At 42.4% G+C, this 18,654-nt stretch overlaps 1 protein-coding gene across 3 annotated transcripts in view; it reads right to left on the reverse strand.

Moving 5' to 3' along the window:
- Positions 1-5,200: 5,200 nt before the first annotated feature.
- Positions 5,201-18,654, reverse strand: part of LOC110523872 (uncharacterized) — a 31,201-nt gene continuing 17,747 nt past the window's right edge. Inside the window, exons 5-14 of one of the 3 annotated variants that reach the window (XM_021602973.3) lie at positions 16,382-16,553; positions 13,586-13,765; positions 11,423-11,545; positions 10,942-11,039; positions 10,659-10,701; positions 10,403-10,511; positions 9,942-10,089; positions 9,484-9,657; positions 9,046-9,252; positions 5,201-8,948 (exon numbers count right to left, since the gene is read on the reverse strand). In XM_021602973.3, coding sequence (XP_021458648.3) covers positions 8,217-8,948; positions 9,046-9,252; positions 9,484-9,657; positions 9,942-10,089; positions 10,403-10,511; positions 10,659-10,701; positions 10,942-11,039; positions 11,423-11,545; positions 13,586-13,765; positions 16,382-16,553 — 1,986 coding nt within the window. In that variant the 3' untranslated portion in view covers positions 5,201-8,216. The remainder of the gene's footprint in view (positions 8,949-9,045; positions 9,253-9,483; positions 9,658-9,941; positions 10,090-10,402; positions 10,512-10,658; positions 10,702-10,941; positions 11,040-11,422; positions 11,546-13,585; positions 13,766-16,381; positions 16,554-18,654) is intronic. The other 2 variants (XM_036977584.2, XM_090234917.1) reach the window with 2 other exon arrangements.

Genomic DNA, 18,654 nt, shown 5'->3' on the forward strand with positions numbered 1-18,654 from the left:
GGACATAGTGTTAATTTCTTTGCCACATTTTTTGCAGTATTACTTTAGTGCCTTATTGCAAACAGGAGGCATGTTCTGGAATATTTGCATTCTGTACATGCTTCCTTCATTTAGGTTAGTATCGTGGAGTAACTTATGTTGTTGATCCATCCTCAACTTTCTTTCACAGTCATTTAACTCTAACTGGTTTAAAATCACTATTAGCCTCATGGTGAAATCTCTGAGAAGTTTCCTTCCTCTCCGGCAACTGAGTTACGAAGGACGCCTATATCTTTCTGAATACTTTCCGAAGGCCCTGTACCTTTTATAAAATAATCAAATGACCCATGTACTGTATATTGATTTCCAAAGTAGCGATTCTAACTAGTGGGTTTCTGCATGCATCTATCTGGTAGATCAGCATGGTTAGGTAGGCAGGCCTGTGTGTGTCTGTTCTATTGAGTGGGCACAATGTGGAGCTCTGTTGGCATTTCTCCAGCAAGCAGTGTGTGTGTGTGTGTGTAGGGACATGAGTCCAGACAATGAGTGAGCAGAGCTTCCCCGTGTTTGTGCACAGAGCCAACACACATTGAGCATGCTGACAAAACATAACCCTCTGTATGTACTGTAACACACAGACACAGGAGGTCAGGACAGGGACATACACTGCATTTCTCAAGAGGATACGATCCTGACAGACCGCTGTCTTGCATCATCTACGCACACACAGCATTCGTATCTAAATAGTACACGTCGTCTTTAAAAAAAATCTGTATTTTCCTTTAGTGCTGGTTAATTTGTTCTCCATAAAGAAGTGGATTATTGAAATGAACTATGAAACAAAGGAATTTAAAGGCTTCACAAGCTCATAAGTTTACCCTCTACTGCACCACAACTGAAAGTTTGTTACACACACACAATGTAAGGATATGGCAGACATACGCCCCCTTTGGAGAGATTGGGTACCCCTAGTAAACTGGAAAAAAAATCTGTCAAAAATTGTTAATATATGCAAATAAAAATTATTATTGGATAGAAAACACTCTAAAGATTCTAAAACCGTTGGAATTATGTCTGTAAGTATAGCAGAACTCACGGGGCAGGCATTCTTCCAAACTAGTTTTTGTGGCCATGAAAGTTGGAGCAACTTTGACGTCATGGCCCCCACCCTTCCCAACCAGCTATGATTCTGGGGACCCTTTCTATCTCTTCCGCTAGATGTCCTCTTTCATTAGAGCTTCAAAACGTTCAAATCCCGCGAGAATTGACCCTATGGGAGTGAAATTAGTGCGTGCCACGAGAGAATAGGCTGTGCGTATGGGCGCGAATTGGTCCCAGCCATTCCTTTGTTTCCAGCACTCAAGAGAAGGGCAGACGATGGCCGATTGAATTGAAGTTTGTTTTGCACGTCTCAAACATCATAAAGCTTGCTTTTGCACTTAGTTTGACCTGTTTAGTCGACATATAATGTGTAATTTTGAAGTTTTGATGCGCAACTTATCCGGACCAGAGGACGTTTTGGGTGCATTTCAGCTGATGTTATTAGCAGTAGCTAATACAAAGACGCAAGACTTGAAACCAAACGATGTATTGGGTAAGTATGAAGCCTTCCAGAACATTCTGAACGAAGACCATCGAAGGTAAGGGAATATTTATGCTTAAATCTGTGTTTCTGTTGACTCCAACATTACGTGGAAATGTAGCTTGGAACTGAGCGCTGTCTCAGCATATGGAATAGTGTGCGATTTCTGTAACGTTAAAAATAAATCTAACACAGCGGTTGCATAAAGAAGCAGTGTATCTTTCTAACTATATGTAGAACATGTATATTTAGTCAAAGTTTATGATGTCTATTTACGTTATCTTGCCGCGCTACATAGATTTCCTGCGGGCATTTTTGAGTAATTTCTGAAGGTGAACTCACTGTAAATGGACATTTATGGATATAAATGGCATATTATTGAAAAAAAAAAATATGTACTGTGTAATATGTCATATTACTGTCATCTGATGAAGATTTTCAAAAGGTTAGTGAGCGATTTATTTTTTAATCCTGCGTTTGTTGATTGCATGTTTTGGCTATTGAAATGAGCTGTGTCTGGTGGTGGTTTTACATATATATGTGCTATGTTTTCGCCGTAAAACATTTTAGAAATCTGTCTTGCTGGCTAGATGAACAAGATGTTTATCTTTCATTTGAGCTATTGGACTTGTTAATGTGTGGAGGTTAAATATTTTTAAGAATATTTTTGCGTTCCATGCGCCACCGTTTCAGCTGAACGTGGGAGGGTTGATTCCCAATTGGGAACCAGTATCGTAGACAGGTTAAATCCCACAAAAGGCAAATTTATAAAATATCACTCAGGTAATTGAACATGCACACTCACTCGTATGCACTCACACCCTTTGAAAGGTATTTTAATTGGAAAGTCAAATTCTACTCGCTATCCTACCTTCCACAAACAGTAATCCACGGAACACAGTATATAAAGGTGGATAAAGTCAGACGGTGACAAACAGACACCTTCTTTACGTGACATTCAAGCAAATTCTAAATCCAAACGAGGCAGGCAGCTAGGTGCCACATTACTGGAAAAACACACGCTTGTGTGTATGTGTGCAACCTGACAGCCCGCCACACGGCAGGGGTCTCAGTGAGTGTGAACTCTGTGTACACCACAGCTGCAGACAGCAGACGGAACCAACAGCTTCCTGCTAATAAAGAGAATAAATAAATACTGCTTAAGACGGCGTGTTTACCCCGCCAGTCCACGTTTATCGATGCTCTCCGATCGAAAGCTGCAAATGAGCTCCAATGTCACTGATGAGGAGACAGAGTTTGAGTAAGGGTAGAGGTGTGTAACCCCAAAACCACACAAGGGTCATTCGAGACTCAATAGTACCTTAGCCCACTGAACTGATTCCCAGGCATTAGCTCTGGTAGAGCTAACACAAATCTAAGGTGAAGTTACTCAACACCAAAACGTTGTTCACCAAACCCTCTTGCTTATACATTGGCTATACTGGTCACTCCCTAGCAGTGAACAGAACACATTAGCAACAAGATTGTCAGATTAGCATTTGTTTATTCTTCCCTGTCATATTAACCATATTGCTGTGAGTGAAGTCAAATCAATCACTGATAGTTATCAATAAGTCTAAATACCTAAGAGTTTCTCTATAGAGCATTATTTCAAGATAATGTATGCCTCACGGTTTAGATAAAACAAGAAGTTCTAGAGAGAGAGAAACAACTGTGGCAATAACACTGTGTGTGTGTGTGTGTGTGTGTGTGTGAGTCTCGAACAGGTTCCGAAGGTCGAGACAAACGACAGAGAGAGGAGGATGAGGGATGGGTGGTGGGTTTGGATGAGAGTGGGGCCAGAGAGGGGAGGAGAGAGAGTGAAAATAAAGATAGAAGGGGAGGGGGGGGTAAAGAGATGGAGAGAGACTGCCTGCATACACTGTCAAGACAGTTAATATAAGGTTTGGAGATAAGGTCCTGCAGACAAACATTGACCAAATCAGCCATTTCAGTGTGCGAGCCTGAACTGCCAGTCACAATGACAGACAACGCAACAATCAGCACTCACTCTCCGATAAGAGCTCCACTGGGCGCGTGCAGCAAACAGCCAATCTACTGCGTGCCTGGCAAGGAGGGCGATAGAGAGAGGGAGGAGGGAGGGAGAGCAGACAGCAAGAGAGAGAGATGGGCAATAAATCTACAGAGAAGATGTGGACAAAGAATGAACAGCACAGTGAAGGAGGGAAGAATAGCAGAGAAAGAGAGAGAATGAAAAGGCAAAGAAGATCTTTCCAACAACCCCCCCCCCCCCACACACACAGAGAGAGCGAAAGAGAGAGGGAAAATAAAATAGGTGATAGGTAAAACAGGAACGGTGTGAGATCGGATCTTAAAATAGGGCCTCTCCTTGGTCTCTCGTTACCTGGGCATAGCAGACATTTATGATCATATAGTTGACTTGTTCATTCTTTAATAATCAAGTCTGCTTTGCCGTACACAATGGCATCATTTTATTGCCTCAACTGATTAATGGTGCGTGCACGTGTGTGTGTGTGTGCGGAAGGGTGGGATAACACTCCCTATCTATTGATAGTCTCATACAGTATGCCAGAGAAATCCACACATAAAATAAACACATATTGAATGCCAGGGTGGATGCCTGAGTGGAAGCCAAGCTAACTACCCACTGGGTTGTGTTGTGTTCTGGGACCTTGGAACCACACTGGCCCCTTCTGGTTGGAGCAGGAACTACAGCTGAGACCACCACAGAGGGTTGGGAAACACTCCTAGTCATTTACCTCCGTCAGACACACTTAGACTCAGTCGAGCAAAACAGTGGACAATAGCTACCGCTGCCTGGAAGAACTATCGGTGTTCCCTTCGAGTCAGAGAGAGCGAGCGAGAGGGGCCTCGGTGTCTCAATCACACACACCTAATATGCTATTTTTCTGTCTACTGATAACAGTACAAGAAAACAACATATTGATGTTACTACCATCGTGTGTGCGTGGTGAGAGAAAGACAAAAAATAAAGGAGAATGAAAGAAGTGCGTGAATTTGTATACTGCATGCGTGTGTGTGTGTGTGTGTGTGTGTGTGTATAGAGTGGTAGGTTAAAGGGTTAAGTCCTGTCCCAGGCTGCATGCAGCTTTCCCTTGCTGTGTCAAGCCCCATTAAACCAGCTACACCACAGCAATATGGTGCTATCAATTACACACACCAGACCAGCAATGAAGAGAGAGCGGCTGGGAGAGGGGGAAGAGGAGTCGGTGAGAGAGGCAGGAACACACAAACAGGAGAAAACAGCCACATAGAAGACCTGCAGCTTGGCTCGCACACATCCCGTACACACCAGTGGAGGCTGCTGAGGGGAGGATGGGCTCATAATGTCTGGAACGAAGCGAATGGAATGGCATCAAAAACACACGTGTTTGATACCATTCCACCTATTCCACTCCAGCCAGTACCAATGAGCCAGTCCTCCCCAATTAAGGTGCCACCAACCTCCTGTGGCACACACGGACATCCCTCTCGCTGCTGCACTCCAGACAGCTGACGATAAGGCTCTGCTGGGCTTATCTGATGGCAAACACACACAGGGCTGTGCTCCAGTGGGGAATAGGACAGGCTGCGGGGAGAGGAAGCTGAGATCACTCAGAGAGATGTGGGTCCAACACTACAGGGACAAGGCAGATCTGGAGCCATCACTCTGGCACACACATTTTTTATTTTACACAGGCCTCTCTACAAGGTTTACTTGATATACAGATACAATCAAGTGATGCATGCATTCAATAAAAAAACAAAGGGGGAAAAGGTAAGTGTTTGCCACTAGATACACACCGAGCAAATCCAAAGTGTAATTTCAGAAAAATTAAGAATTATATTAATAATATTAAGAAGAAGGAAATCAAAAATGGAAATATGTTCTGCAAGATATAAGATGAAGAGTAGCCTGTGGTAATACAGCTGAGAAACCAACAGGTCCAGTAACATCACAAGAGGCAGATTATGTGGAAGTGACAAGATGCAGGAATGAGCTGTAATCTATTATAACTCAGCGAATTCAGGTGATTTGAAATCCTACTTATTAGTTGAAAAATATCACATGTAAAACTGATTGGGGGGAGGGGGGGGGGGGGGGCACACATTTCTTTGTTTTGAAATAGACATCTTTCCAATTCATTTACATGTGGATTCATCTCCTGAATTGGGACCCTGATCGTACCCGTGACTAAACATAGGTGTGGGCGGTGAAACGGTTAATCTCGCCAACCACAAACGGTACACGTTACAGCGCAAACTAAATCAACAGAACACGACCCTAAAGGGCACCCTGTTCTCCCTTTGACCAGTGCCAATAGGGCTTTGGTCAAAAGCGTGCACTATATAGGGCATAATTTACCATTCAGGACAGTCTAAAGTCTATTGGTTGCGAATGAGGCCAATAAGGATGACTGATTTAGAGAAGTACGAGGTACATTCAGGAAGGTGCAATGTTCTGAACGTTGCAAATAAGGAGCGTCTTGTACCCGGCTAACAAACCATTTCTGACGTTGCACCCTACTGAACACGGACCCTTGGGGCAAGCCAGCCTTCATTTTTGGAGAGCACCAGCACAAACCCAGTCAGACATATCTACGAAGCATGCATGTATAAAACCACCAGACAGAGGGAACCACAGCAGCTGAATGTGGCAGAATGTGAGTGCCACCAAGTGGTGGACTTCCATTTTCAACTCAAATCTGAAAACGCTACAACAGGGTCAAGACAGGCTATATACACACTATACTCGACGCTGCAGCTCAACGACACCTACTCTGGCTCCCTCTGCTGTTGCAGCATATCCAGAACACATTCCAACAGAAAACGAACAGAACTAACATGGCTGTGTAATATTCTGTACATCAGTTTCATGGCATCACAATAAGCCTTTAAAACACTTTGGGGGAACCAGAATAGAGTAGCAACAAGACGTAATGGAACCCATCCAGTATAGCAGTGGTTGAAAGAACGGGTATTTCAGCAACCAGCACATGGTGAGCATCTCAAGAGTACAGAGTGGCATCCTCTCCTCGCCTCCTTTCCTTCCCCTGCACTGATCTGGAAGTGGAGAGGTGAAAGCAAAATCCCCTGGTAGGTTTCTGCCACATTGCCTTCACTTACCCCTAGTTCTCAGACCAGTGCAGATTAAGGAGAGGAAGCCGCTCCACCAGGTGTCGTACGCTGTAGCTCCTTGTATGTGACATATCCTGGACACAGCGAACACACATCAGTCATACAGAAATGGATATATTTCTGCCTTTTACAATAGATGTTATGAAGGCAATGAGATTAACAATAGAGGCAGCGTTGGTGTTTTGTTTTTTTTGCAGTAGGGAGAAACCAAAAACTCATGTCACCCAAAACACCATCTGTGAGACTGACATTCTGACATCAAGGTTTACATTATAGAAACATAATTACTAGAATGGGGAGACCCTATTTCAAGTCAATGACTAATTATATACACGCCTACGGTTTCCATCAAAACAGTTGCATTGACACGATCTGCCAAGGCTAGAACAGGTTTCCTTCCATACAGAGGGAAAACACCCTTACAGTCAATGCAACTGCCTAGAACCATCTCGTAAACGCTGGGGAGCACCATCCAATCCTTTAGCACGGGTCATATTCATTAGTGCACAGTGGAGTGTTTTTATTTTATTGAACAAGTTCAGGTTGTCCGTTTGGTGCCTAGTGAATACGGCCCTAGTTAAGGTTCTATATATTGACCTATAACCATGGTACATCAATAGCCCATTTGATGCATTCTGCTTCACGTCTTTGGCTCAATGTGCCCTCTACTAGTGAATCAACACTCAATGACGGCATACAATTCACATTGTATTAACGGAATTTGGGTTGCAACATTTTTTTTCTCCCAATAGTGAAAGTTGTCATTTTACAAAATGTTTATATCAAAAATATCGATGGTACATAAACTCAGTTACTTCAAAATGCTGGTATGATCTAGTTATTGTAATATACATATCTTATCCAATTTCAATTAAACACGCTATGAATTATATTACAAAGTATCAATCGCCATCTTAAATTATGAATGGGAAAGACTATTAGGATATCAGAAACATTTATTTTATTGCTAAATTAAGATCAATAATGTCCAAATCGATTGTTCCTATTCAAAACACATTCTATGGATACATTCACTATAGTATGTGTGTATACATATCAATATGCATGTGTGTGCATGTGCGTGAGTACGTGCCGTGCAACCTAAAGATCATGATTTGACGTTCATTCACAGCTTTTCGAAAGGCGCATCGGAAAATATCATTTCATCACTCCAAGAACATGGAACTGGGTTTGATCGTGAAAATCTTTGAGTGACAATCACATTCAAACCACAACAGGCCTGTTAAACTCAATATCAGTCAGTTCCTATAGAACAAGGCAGTAAAAACAAGATTACCATGACATATGAACAACATTAAAAGACTTCACATTGACGAATTACAACAGCGAGTGCTGCGTTTTCCTGTTCAAACACTTTTTTGGTCGTTTTCTGTAAAGATAAATGAACTACCTAAAGTAAATGCATCTAAACATCATACTGAGATAATACAAGTAAACTTTAGACCCCTTACAAACCCTAAAACCAGACAGAAAACATCACTGTGTGTGTGTGTGTTGTGCATGCCTGGTGTGTTTAGATCTTGCCGTGTCGTTTCCCTCTGGCTTTATTTGGAGTCTGGACCGGTCGGCTCTTCCTTCTCAATGCCCTCTGATCAATCACTTGTGGCTTCTCCTCTTCCTTCACCTCTTCCTCAGCCCAACTCTTCTCTACAGCCTCTTCTTCCTCCTCCTCTGTAGTTGTAGCTTTCTCCTCCTCTTCCACTGTGACCTCTGGCTGCTCCCTGTCCTGCTCGATGACCACTCTGTTCAGTCTCTTAGATTTACGTTCAGGCGCCGCCGGGCCACTGCCCCCAACTCTCCTCCAAAGGGCCTGACTCTTGCCTCCCTCGTCTGAGCTCTCACTTCTCTCCTCGAACTCCTCTGTAGTCGTAGCATTCTCCATCTCCTCTACCCCTTTATTTTCCTCATTCGCGACCAGGACCTCTTCCTTCGCCGCCTCCTCCTCCTCCTCCTCCTCTCCTTCCTCCAGAGGCTGGTAGGACAGGTCTCCTTCCAGCACCTGGACCACCGTTTCCTGGCTACTGCTGTCCACCGCAATGACCTCCACCAATTTCTTCTTCACCTCTGGTTCCTCCATTGCGCGCTCCTCCACCTCTTCTCTCTTTACCTCCTCTCCTTCCATGGGCGAGGGGGCCTCCTCTGGAGCGGAGGCCGGCTCTTTTACAAACGGGAGAGGAGCCTCCTTCTCCACATCCTCCACCACAGCCAACCCCTCCGACGCCACGGGAGTTGCTACTACAGTGTCCTGCGCCGTAGAGGACAAAAAGAGAACAATTAGCATTTGTTAAAAACGTATTCCCAAATTCCCTTTGTACACAGTACAAATCCACTGCTTTCCCCACCTTTCCTCCCTCTACCTCCCCTCCTTCCATGGGTGTAGCCTCCTCACGCACATCCCCAGAGAGTGAGGGCTCTGCTGGGGGTGGTTCTGCAGGCGAGGGGGCCTCCTCTGAAACAGACGCTGGACCGTCTACTAACGGGAGAGGATCCTGCTCCTCCACAGCTTCAGCCAACCCCTCTGGCGCCACAGGAGCTGCTTCTAATATGTCCTGCAGGGGACAAAAAAAGACAGAAAAAAGGTGCATTTGTTAAAAACTACCCAATTCCCTTTCTAACACATACCATAGAAAGAAACATGTCCACGGTGCAAAAATTAAACTGTCCAACAATGAAAGGCTCCCATTGTCTCATCTGTGAACCCCTTGCTCCAATAATGGCCTCATCCCACACATTCCAACTGTCATACAAGGTTAATCCTCTTGAGGAATTGAACCACATACTTCAGCCTCGATGGACTCTTCCTCCTCTGCTGCCGCCTCCTCCACGTCTTCCTCTGTCGTTCTATTCTCCAGTACAGCCTCTCCCTCCACCTCCACTCCATCCTTTACCTCCTCCCTCTGGCCATCAGTCAGTTCTCCGTTCATCTTGACTATCTGTGTTTCCCATGTCTGAATCTGTTATTCAATGTGTTTTTATGGGATAATTGAATTAAAGCCAAATCAATGCGGTCTGAAACGAGACCCTATTCACTATATAGTGCACTACTTTTGGCCAGGGGCCATAGGGAATAGGGGGTGCCATTTGACACAACAAGTGTGACAATCTATGAGTGACCGGTTATTCTCTAACAGTAACCATAGTAACACAACGATGACAATCAAAACAGAACAGCCAAATGAACCGTTGTTTTCTAATGCTGTATTCATATATTGACCCCCCCTCCCCCATATCTTCTCACCTGAGCTTTGGTCGTCGTCATCTCCATCTCCTCCTGGGCCACAGCAGCCTCTGCCTCTCCAGACTCCTCCCCCGCTCTTCCTTCCGCCTCCTCCTGTCCTCCGTCCTCTACAGCCGTGTTGGTGGGCTCGGACTTTGCATCCTCCATTCTAAAACGCACAATAGACCAGTGGTATTATTATAATTTAGAGCCAAAAGGAAGCTTTCATACTTGAAAACCATATATAGGTTGGGTTACAACCTGAAACAAAAGGTCACATTACAGTGTTGAAAATACTATGGGTATGAGTCTTGATTGACTGACTTGACTGATTGACTGCCTGATGAGTAAAATAGTCACTGAATTTATGAGAATTAAGGAGCACTTCTGCCCTGGAAAAAAAATACTGTATACATTGAATTCTACACGTGTCATTAATACTTTAATGTAGGTTTCTATTTCACTGAGACTCCGTGTCTAACCTGTTCATCTTCAGAGGCTGGCTCTCCTCCGTGGAGTCTGTCTCTTCTCTGCCACGCTTTTTATGTCCGCTACTCCTGCTACGCGTTGACACGGGTGAGCCATCCAGCGCTAGAGAAAGAGTAGCCATTTTCATTCCAATGTGTAGTCACACAAAACTTTTCTTCTTCTCTGTATTCAGAAAATCTCTAATTGTTCTTATTGGTTATTTATTTCAGGACTCCATGGAGATCCTAAAGACTTCTCTGAGCTACTTACCTTCTATTAACTTCAGGGGAGTATTTACCACCAAAACATCCTCCTATAAAACAAGAAATGAAGACCAAAATCAACTCCTCAAATCAACTCCTCTTTACTTATAATGTCCCTACACTACAGAACTGAGGTTGGAAGATATTCTTAAATTATAAACAAATACATTCAAAAAGCTGTGGGAGGAGACCCAAAGAGAAAGCATAGCAAAGGAGGAGATTTTTTTTTAAAAGAGAAAGAAACAAGAGACCAAGTTGGATAGATAAGAGAGAGAGAGCCGGAGACGTACGGTGATGTCCAGAAAGTTGTCCTCCTCCATGCTGACGTCTGTGTGGTCCAGGGAGGCTGCTCGTCGGTCTCCGTTAGAAGTCGCCGCGTGGAGCACCGCTTTATGGGAATCGGCACGACAATCATAAGTCAATTAGCTGCCCGTCATGTGAGTCTGACCACTGTCTGTCTGATGTCACCAAGTCCCCAGCCCACATCACAGCGGAGCTAATCTGGTTCTCCTGCCATCATCCTGCTATGGTCCCGATGGATCAACTGGGTTGTATTCAGTGAGGTCGCAGATAGAAATGTAGCTGGATAGAAATGCGACTGAATAGAGCTGACGTCGCGATTCGCTACTCTATATGACGATCATATCGGTTCTACATTGCAAATATCTATCTGAAGGTACTGTAACTTCACATCTTCCTGAACAGGCCGTTGGTGTTAGAGCATGGTGTTGAAAGTGCATCCCTGTATACCTCCTGCCACTGTACCAGTACCTTTCAGTGCTAGGGCTTTCATCTTGCTGGCCACATTCTCTCTCTGGTAAGGTCCTCCCACTCCCTCTACCACCCACAGCAGATCCTGGTCAGCTGGGTACCGACACAGGTACCGGCCACACACTGCAGGTCAGGGAGAGATGACACACTGATTGACCGGTTTATTTTGGGGACGGAAAGTTGTACAGCTCTAGAGTGTAGTGGAGAAATACTACCACCCTGTATACCTGTTTAGAGAGAAACTACTACCACCACTCTGTATACCTGTTTAGAGAGAGAGACGACTACCACCCCCCTGTGTACCGGATTAGAGAGAGACTACTACTACCCTGTATACCTGGTTAGAGAGAGAGTAATACTACTATCCTTTATACCTGTTTAGAGAGAGAGAGAGTAATACTACTATCCTTTATACCTGTTTAGAGAGAGAGAGTAATACTACTATCCTTTATACCTGTTTAGAGAGAGAGAGTAATACTACTATCCTTTATACCTGTTTAGAGAGAGAAATACTACTATCCTTTATACCTGTTTAGAGAGAGAGAGTAATACTACTATCCTTTATACCTGTTTAGAGAGAGTAATACTACTATCCTTTATACCTGTTTAGAGAGAGAGAGAAATACTACTATCCTTTATACCTGTTGAGAGAGAGAGAGTAATACTACTATCCTTTATACCTGTTGAGAGAGAGAGAGTAATACTACTATCCTTTATACCTGTTGAGAGAGAGAGTAATACTACTATCCTTTATACCTGTTTAGAGAGAGTAATACTACTATCCTTCATACCTGTTGAGAGAGAGAGAGTAATACTACTATCCTTTATACCTGTTGAGAGAGAGAGAGTAATACTACTATCCTTTATACCTGTTTAGAGAGAGAGAGAGAAATACTACCACCCTTTATACCTGTTTAGAGAGAGAGAGTAATACTACTATCCTTTATACCTGTTTAGAGAGAGAGAGAGTAATACTACTATCCTTTATACCTGTTTAGAGAGAGAGAGTAATAGTATTATCCTTTATACCTGTTGAGACAGAGAGAAATACTACTATCCTTTATACCTGGTTAGAGAGAGAGAGTAATACTACTATCCTTTATACCTGTTTAGAGAGAGAGTAATACTACTATCCTTTATACCTGTTGAGAGAGAGAGAGAGAGAGAGAAATACTACTATCCTTTATACCTGTTTAGAGAGAGAGAGTAATACTACTATCCTTTATACCTGTTGAGAGAGAGAGAGAGAGAGTAATACTACTATCCTTTATACCTGGTTAGAGAGAGAGTAATACTACTATCCTTTATACCTGTTTAGAGAGAGAGAGTAATACTACTATCCTTTATACCTGTTGAGAGAGAGAAAGTAATACTACTATCCTTTATACCTGGTTAGAGAGAAACTACTACCACCACTCTGTATACCTGTTTAGAGAGAGACGACTACCACCCCCCTGTGTACCTGATTAGAGAGAGACTACTACCACCCTTTATACCTGGTTAGAGAGACTACTACTACCACCCTGTGTACCTGTTTAGAGAGAAACTACTACCACCACCCTTTATACCTGTTAAGAGAGACTACTACCACCACCCTTTATACCTGTTTAGAGAGAGACTACTAATACCACCCTTATTACCTGGTTAGAGAGACTACTACCACCCTTTATACCTGTTTAGAGAGAGAGAGTAATACTACTATCCTTTATACCTGTTTAGAGAGAGAGAGTAATACTATCCTTTATACCTGTTTAGAGAGAGAGTAATACTACTATCCATTATACCTGTTTAGAGAGAGTAATACTACCATCCTTTATACCTGTTTAGAGAGAGAGAAATACTACCACCCTTTATACCTGTTTAGAGAGAGCCTACTACTACCACCCTTTATACCTGTTTAGAGAGAGCCTACTACTACCACCCTTTATACCTGTTTAGAAAGATACTACTACTACCACCCTGTATACCTGGTTAGAGACTAATACCACCCTTTATACCTGGTTAGAGAGACTACTACCACCACCCTTTATACCTGTTTAGAGAGAGAGTAATACATGGTTAGAGAGTACAACTACTACCACCAACCTTTATACATGGTTATAGAAAGAGACTACTACGACCCTTTATAGACGGTTAAAGAAAGAGAGTACTACTACTACCAACCTTTATACATGGTTAGAGAGAGAGGGTACTTCAGGCCAAGCTGGTTGTCTTTGAAAGAGTCCACAAAGTCCTCCAGCATCTGCAGGCCATGGCCGTTTCCACGGTGACACTTCCTGACAAACATGGAGTCCATGACAGGAAGCTGGTAGCGCTGGGTCACAAAGTTATTACACAAGCTGTCTGGAGAGTGAGAGGTAGAGAGATTTACTGTTAGTTCATGTCTGTAAGGTATGCTATAATTGATTGATACATTATTGATTGTCATATAAAACACAGGATAATCAAACGAGACATTGCAAGAGATCAAAACTGAAGTCTGTACTTGCTCAAAAAGCTGGGCTCTTAATGTTGACTAATATACTGACACGGTTTTACAAATCTTTTATTGAGAGTATTTTAACTTTTTGTATTGTTTGTTGGTTTGGCAATGTCACTGTCAGCCAGATAAATATGTTGAGAAGGATTGTCACCACAGCAAGCAAGGTACTTGGAGTCAAACAGACAGGCCTGGATGAGATTTTTAAGGTCAGGGCCCTCCGCAAGGCTCACAAAATCATTTTAGACCCAAGCCACCCCATGTACCCGAACTTTGAACTCCTCCCCTTGGCAGGAAAAAAATAACTAAATCATTTGTGCCAGGTGTGATATCCCTCCGAAATAGCTTGGGCTAAATGTTCCTATCGACCCAGGAAGGACAGCAGGCTAGTCTCTTTTTATTGGTATGTAACCGTTATGGAAGTTGTGTTAACAAATTTGTTTTTGTATTTAAAACGTGTACATGACACTGCAACAAGATGTCCCCATGGGGACAATAAAGTCAGTAAAGTGAAGTCTGGATTCTTAATACACTGCTGGAACACTTCTCCGTTTTAGAGAACATTAAAGTCAAACAAAAGTGGAAAAACATCTTCTGGCGATCTGCCCGTCTCAATGTGGATCTAATGAAAACGTTGGACAAACTCATTCCAGCTCATCGGTTGTACTACGATGTCCTGCTCTGCAGTGGTCCTGTGTCTTCACTGAGCAACACTAAAAACAGTTTAACCTGTTAGAGCTCTAGGGGCGCTATTTCATTTTTGGATAAAAAACGTTCCCGTTTTAAGCGCGATATTTTGTCACGAAAAGATGCTCGACAGTTTTGGAAAGAAAACTCTGAAGTTTCAGAATCTGCAAAGATTTTGTCTGTAAGTGCCCCAGAACTCATTCTACAGGCGAAACCAAGATGATGCATCACCCAGGAATTAGCAGAATTTCTGAAGCTCTGTTTTCCATTCTCTCCTTATATGGCTGTGATTGCGCAACGAATGAGCCTACACTTTCTGTCGTTCGCCCAAGGTCTTAGCAGCATTGTGACGTATTTGTAGGCATATCATTGGAAGATTGACCATAAGAGACTACATTTTCCAAGTGTCCGCCTGGTGTCCTGCGTCGAATTCGGTGCGCAATTGCCAGCTGCTTCTACTTTACCATTTGATTCAGGGGAGAAAGCATGTGTCCAAGAACGATGTATCAATGAAGAGATATGTGAAAAACACCTTGATGACTGATTCTAAACAACGTTTGCCATGTTTTCAGTCGATATTATGGAGTTAATTTGGAAAAAAGTTCGCGTTTTGAGGACTGAATTTTCGGATTTGTTTTGGTAGCCAAATGTGATGTATAAAACGGAGCTATTTCTAATACACAAGGAATCTTTTTGGAAAAACTGAGCATCTGCTATCTAACTGAGAGTATCCTCATTGAAAACATCAGAAGTTCTTCAAAGGTAAATTATTTTATTTGAAGGCTTTTATGTTTTTGTTAATGTTGCGTGCTGGATGCTAACGCTAATGCTAACGCTAAATGCTAACGCGAAATGCTAACGCTAGCTAGCTACTTTTACACAAATGATTGTTTTCCTATGGTTGAGAAGCATATTTTGAAAATCTGAGATGACAGTGTTGTTTACAAAAGGCTAAGCTTGAGAGATGGCATATTTATTTCATTTCATTTGCGATTTTCATAAATAGTTAACGTTGTGTTATGCTAATGAGCTTGCTGATAGATTTACACAATCCTGGATACAGGGTTTTTTTCATAGCTAAACGTGACGCAGAAAACGGAGCGATTTGTCCTAAACAAATAATCTTTCAGGAAAAACTGAACATTTGCTATCTGAGAGTCTCCTCATTGAAAACATCTGAAGTTCTTCAAAGGTAAATGATTTTATTTGAATGCTTTTCTGTTTTTTTGTGTAAATGTTGCCAGCTGAATGCTAATGCTAAATGCTACGTTAGCCATCAATACTGTTACACAAATGCTTGTTTTGCAATGGTTGAGAAGCATATTTTGAAAATCTGAGATGACAGTGTTGTTAACAAAAGGCTAAGCTTGAGAGCTAGCATATTTATTTCATTTGCGATTTTCATGAATAGTTAACGTTGCGTTATGGTAATGAGCTTGAGTCTGTATTCACGATCCCGGATCCGGGATGGGGAGATCAGAAAGGTTAAAAACACAGGGAACGATACTTTGTACCAATAATACTGAACGTTGTGATGGGTTCTGACTTCTATAAAAAAAATAAAAAAAACAGAACAATTTAAAAACTATGTGCAACTATATTTCTGGTATAGTATAAAGTCTATATCTTGGCCATTACAGAAATCATCTTCAGGAGATTGAAGCTAACGAATAGCCTTGTGTAAGTTGGGGATACTGTCCAGTCTCCACTAACTAGCTAACGTCACTGATCAAATAAGAGCGGTTTTGGTTTAAACAAAAACTGGACAGTTTGACCAGACAGAGATCGCTCACCTTTGGGTTTGACTGAGTAGAACCCAACAGCGTTTCCGTCCTTCCAGAGGAGCTTGGCGAAGTCGTGCTGGCCGTGGCACAGGAAGGGCACCTCAGGTTTGTCCATCTCACCCACGCGGTACACGATACGGTTCAGAATGTACAGGACGATCCGCTCACCAAGACTCCTCACCTGGGGTGGGGACAGAGAGACAGAATGACACTTAACAAAAAAGGTAGCACACACACCCAGGAGTTTAACAGCAACAATGCACAATCCTCACTACTCAATCTACATACACTGTAGGACAAGATTCAGAAGGGACTTGGTTCAGTACACGGCATTATCGTCTTTCACCTCCCACTAAAATGGTTGTGACAGAATTTACTGCTCCGCAGCTCTGCTAACCCCTTGTAAACATAGAAATAACTTAACTGTAGGGTTTAAATTGTGGCCCTGAACAGTGTACTGCTCCTAGTTTCAAATGTGTGTGTGTGTCTCTCTTAGAGGTTAAGACAGCATCGTCTATCGAGGATGATTGACAGGCATTGTCGACGGTGACGACATCGTGACATAGATAGTTGCCAGTCATGTTCAAATAGGCTAGGCTAAGTAAATAGCGGAGTTGGGCAGTGCACAGCAGGGCCATGTTGAGAGGCCTATTCCTTTGCAATAGCCTGCATAACATTATATATATATATATATATATATATATATATATATATATATATATATATATATATATTATAAACCATTTACAGAATGCACACGAACAATGTAGACGGAGAGAGATTCACCAATGCGGAGCAAAATGTCAAGTCAGGATTTTTTTTGTTTTTCTCCCTTGACTATCGGAGTTTCTGGGCCTAAAAGCCAAATACAAGTTATTTTTTATAGCAGACACACACGGTCTAATTGTTATTGAAGCCTACCTTCCTCTTTTCTCTCCATTTGATAGGAGAATGACTTGACATATCAAGCTTCTATTTTAGGTTATGCACCCTGGATTTCTCCAATCTATTTCCTGATTAAACAATTACGTTAATCTAACAGAATTTAAAATAGTCTAAAAGTTCTCAGTTGTTTTTGAATGACCTTTAACTTGGTAGGCCCGAGGTAATAACGAGCAAGATAAGAAAAAAAAAAACTAGTAGTTTGAACAAACCTTACAGTTGAGCAAAGCTTAGGCTTTTATGAGACAAGAAAATCCTCTGTGCCGTTACAACACAAAAACGGCCAAAAGCATAGACTAATCCTACTGAAATATCATAAAAGAGACGAGAGAGTTATGAGTATTTCCCATATATTACAAGAATTTGTCAAATGTTTTTAAGTTTAAAAAAATAAATAATAATTGGTCTGGCCACATTGTCTAATGTGCGATTTTATAAGTATAGAATCACACTAGAACAGTTGATTTTGCCCAACCCTAGTGTGTGTGTGTGTGTGTGCGCGCACGCACACTGTGTGTTTCTCCATTGTTCCATGCTAATCATAACAAGTTGCAGGGTAAAGCCAGGCAGCGAGCCATGAGTTTATTCTGACTGGTGTCTTTGTGCTCGGTCCTCTACACAAACACACCAGAAATGCAGTGCTTGGCATTCTGTCCAAAACAACGTTATTATGCATCTGATGGGGTAGATAAACATGCCAAGGGTAATGTGTGTGTGTCATCCATCATGTTGTTGTAGTATCCCGTGTAGGGCTGAACCCAAGTACAGTCGTGGCCAAAAGTTGAGAATGACACAAATATTAATTTTCACAGAGTCTGCTGCCTGAGTTTGTATGATGGCAATTTGCATATAGTCCAGAATGTTATGAAGAGTGATGCAATTAATTGCAAAGTCCCTCTTTGCCATGCAAATGAACTGAATCCCAAAAAAAACATTTCCACTGCATTTCTGCCCTGCCACAAAAGGACCAGCTGACATCATGTTGTTAACACAGGTGTGAGTGTTGACGAGGACAAGGCTGGAGATCACTGTCATGCTGATTAAGTTCAAATAACAGACTGGAAGCTTTAAAAGGAGAGCGGTGCTTGGAATCATTCTCCTTCCTCTGTCAACCATGGTTACCTGCAAGGAAACACGTGCAGTCATCATAGCTTTGCAGAAAAAGGGCTTCACAGGCAAGGATATTGATGCCAGTAAGATTGCACCTAAGTCAACCATTTATCAGATCATCAAGAACTTCAAGGAGAGTGGTTAAATTGTTGTGAAGAAGGCGTCGGGGCGACCACAAAAGTCCAGCAAGCGCCAGGACCGTCTCCTAAAGTTGATTCCGGATTGGGGCA

The sequence above is a fragment of the Oncorhynchus mykiss genome, chromosome 5 (genome assembly GCF_057628025.1).
Source record: "Oncorhynchus mykiss isolate SJ-2025 chromosome 5, ASM5762802v1, whole genome shotgun sequence".
Classification (NCBI taxonomy): Eukaryota; Metazoa; Chordata; class Actinopteri; order Salmoniformes; family Salmonidae; genus Oncorhynchus; species Oncorhynchus mykiss.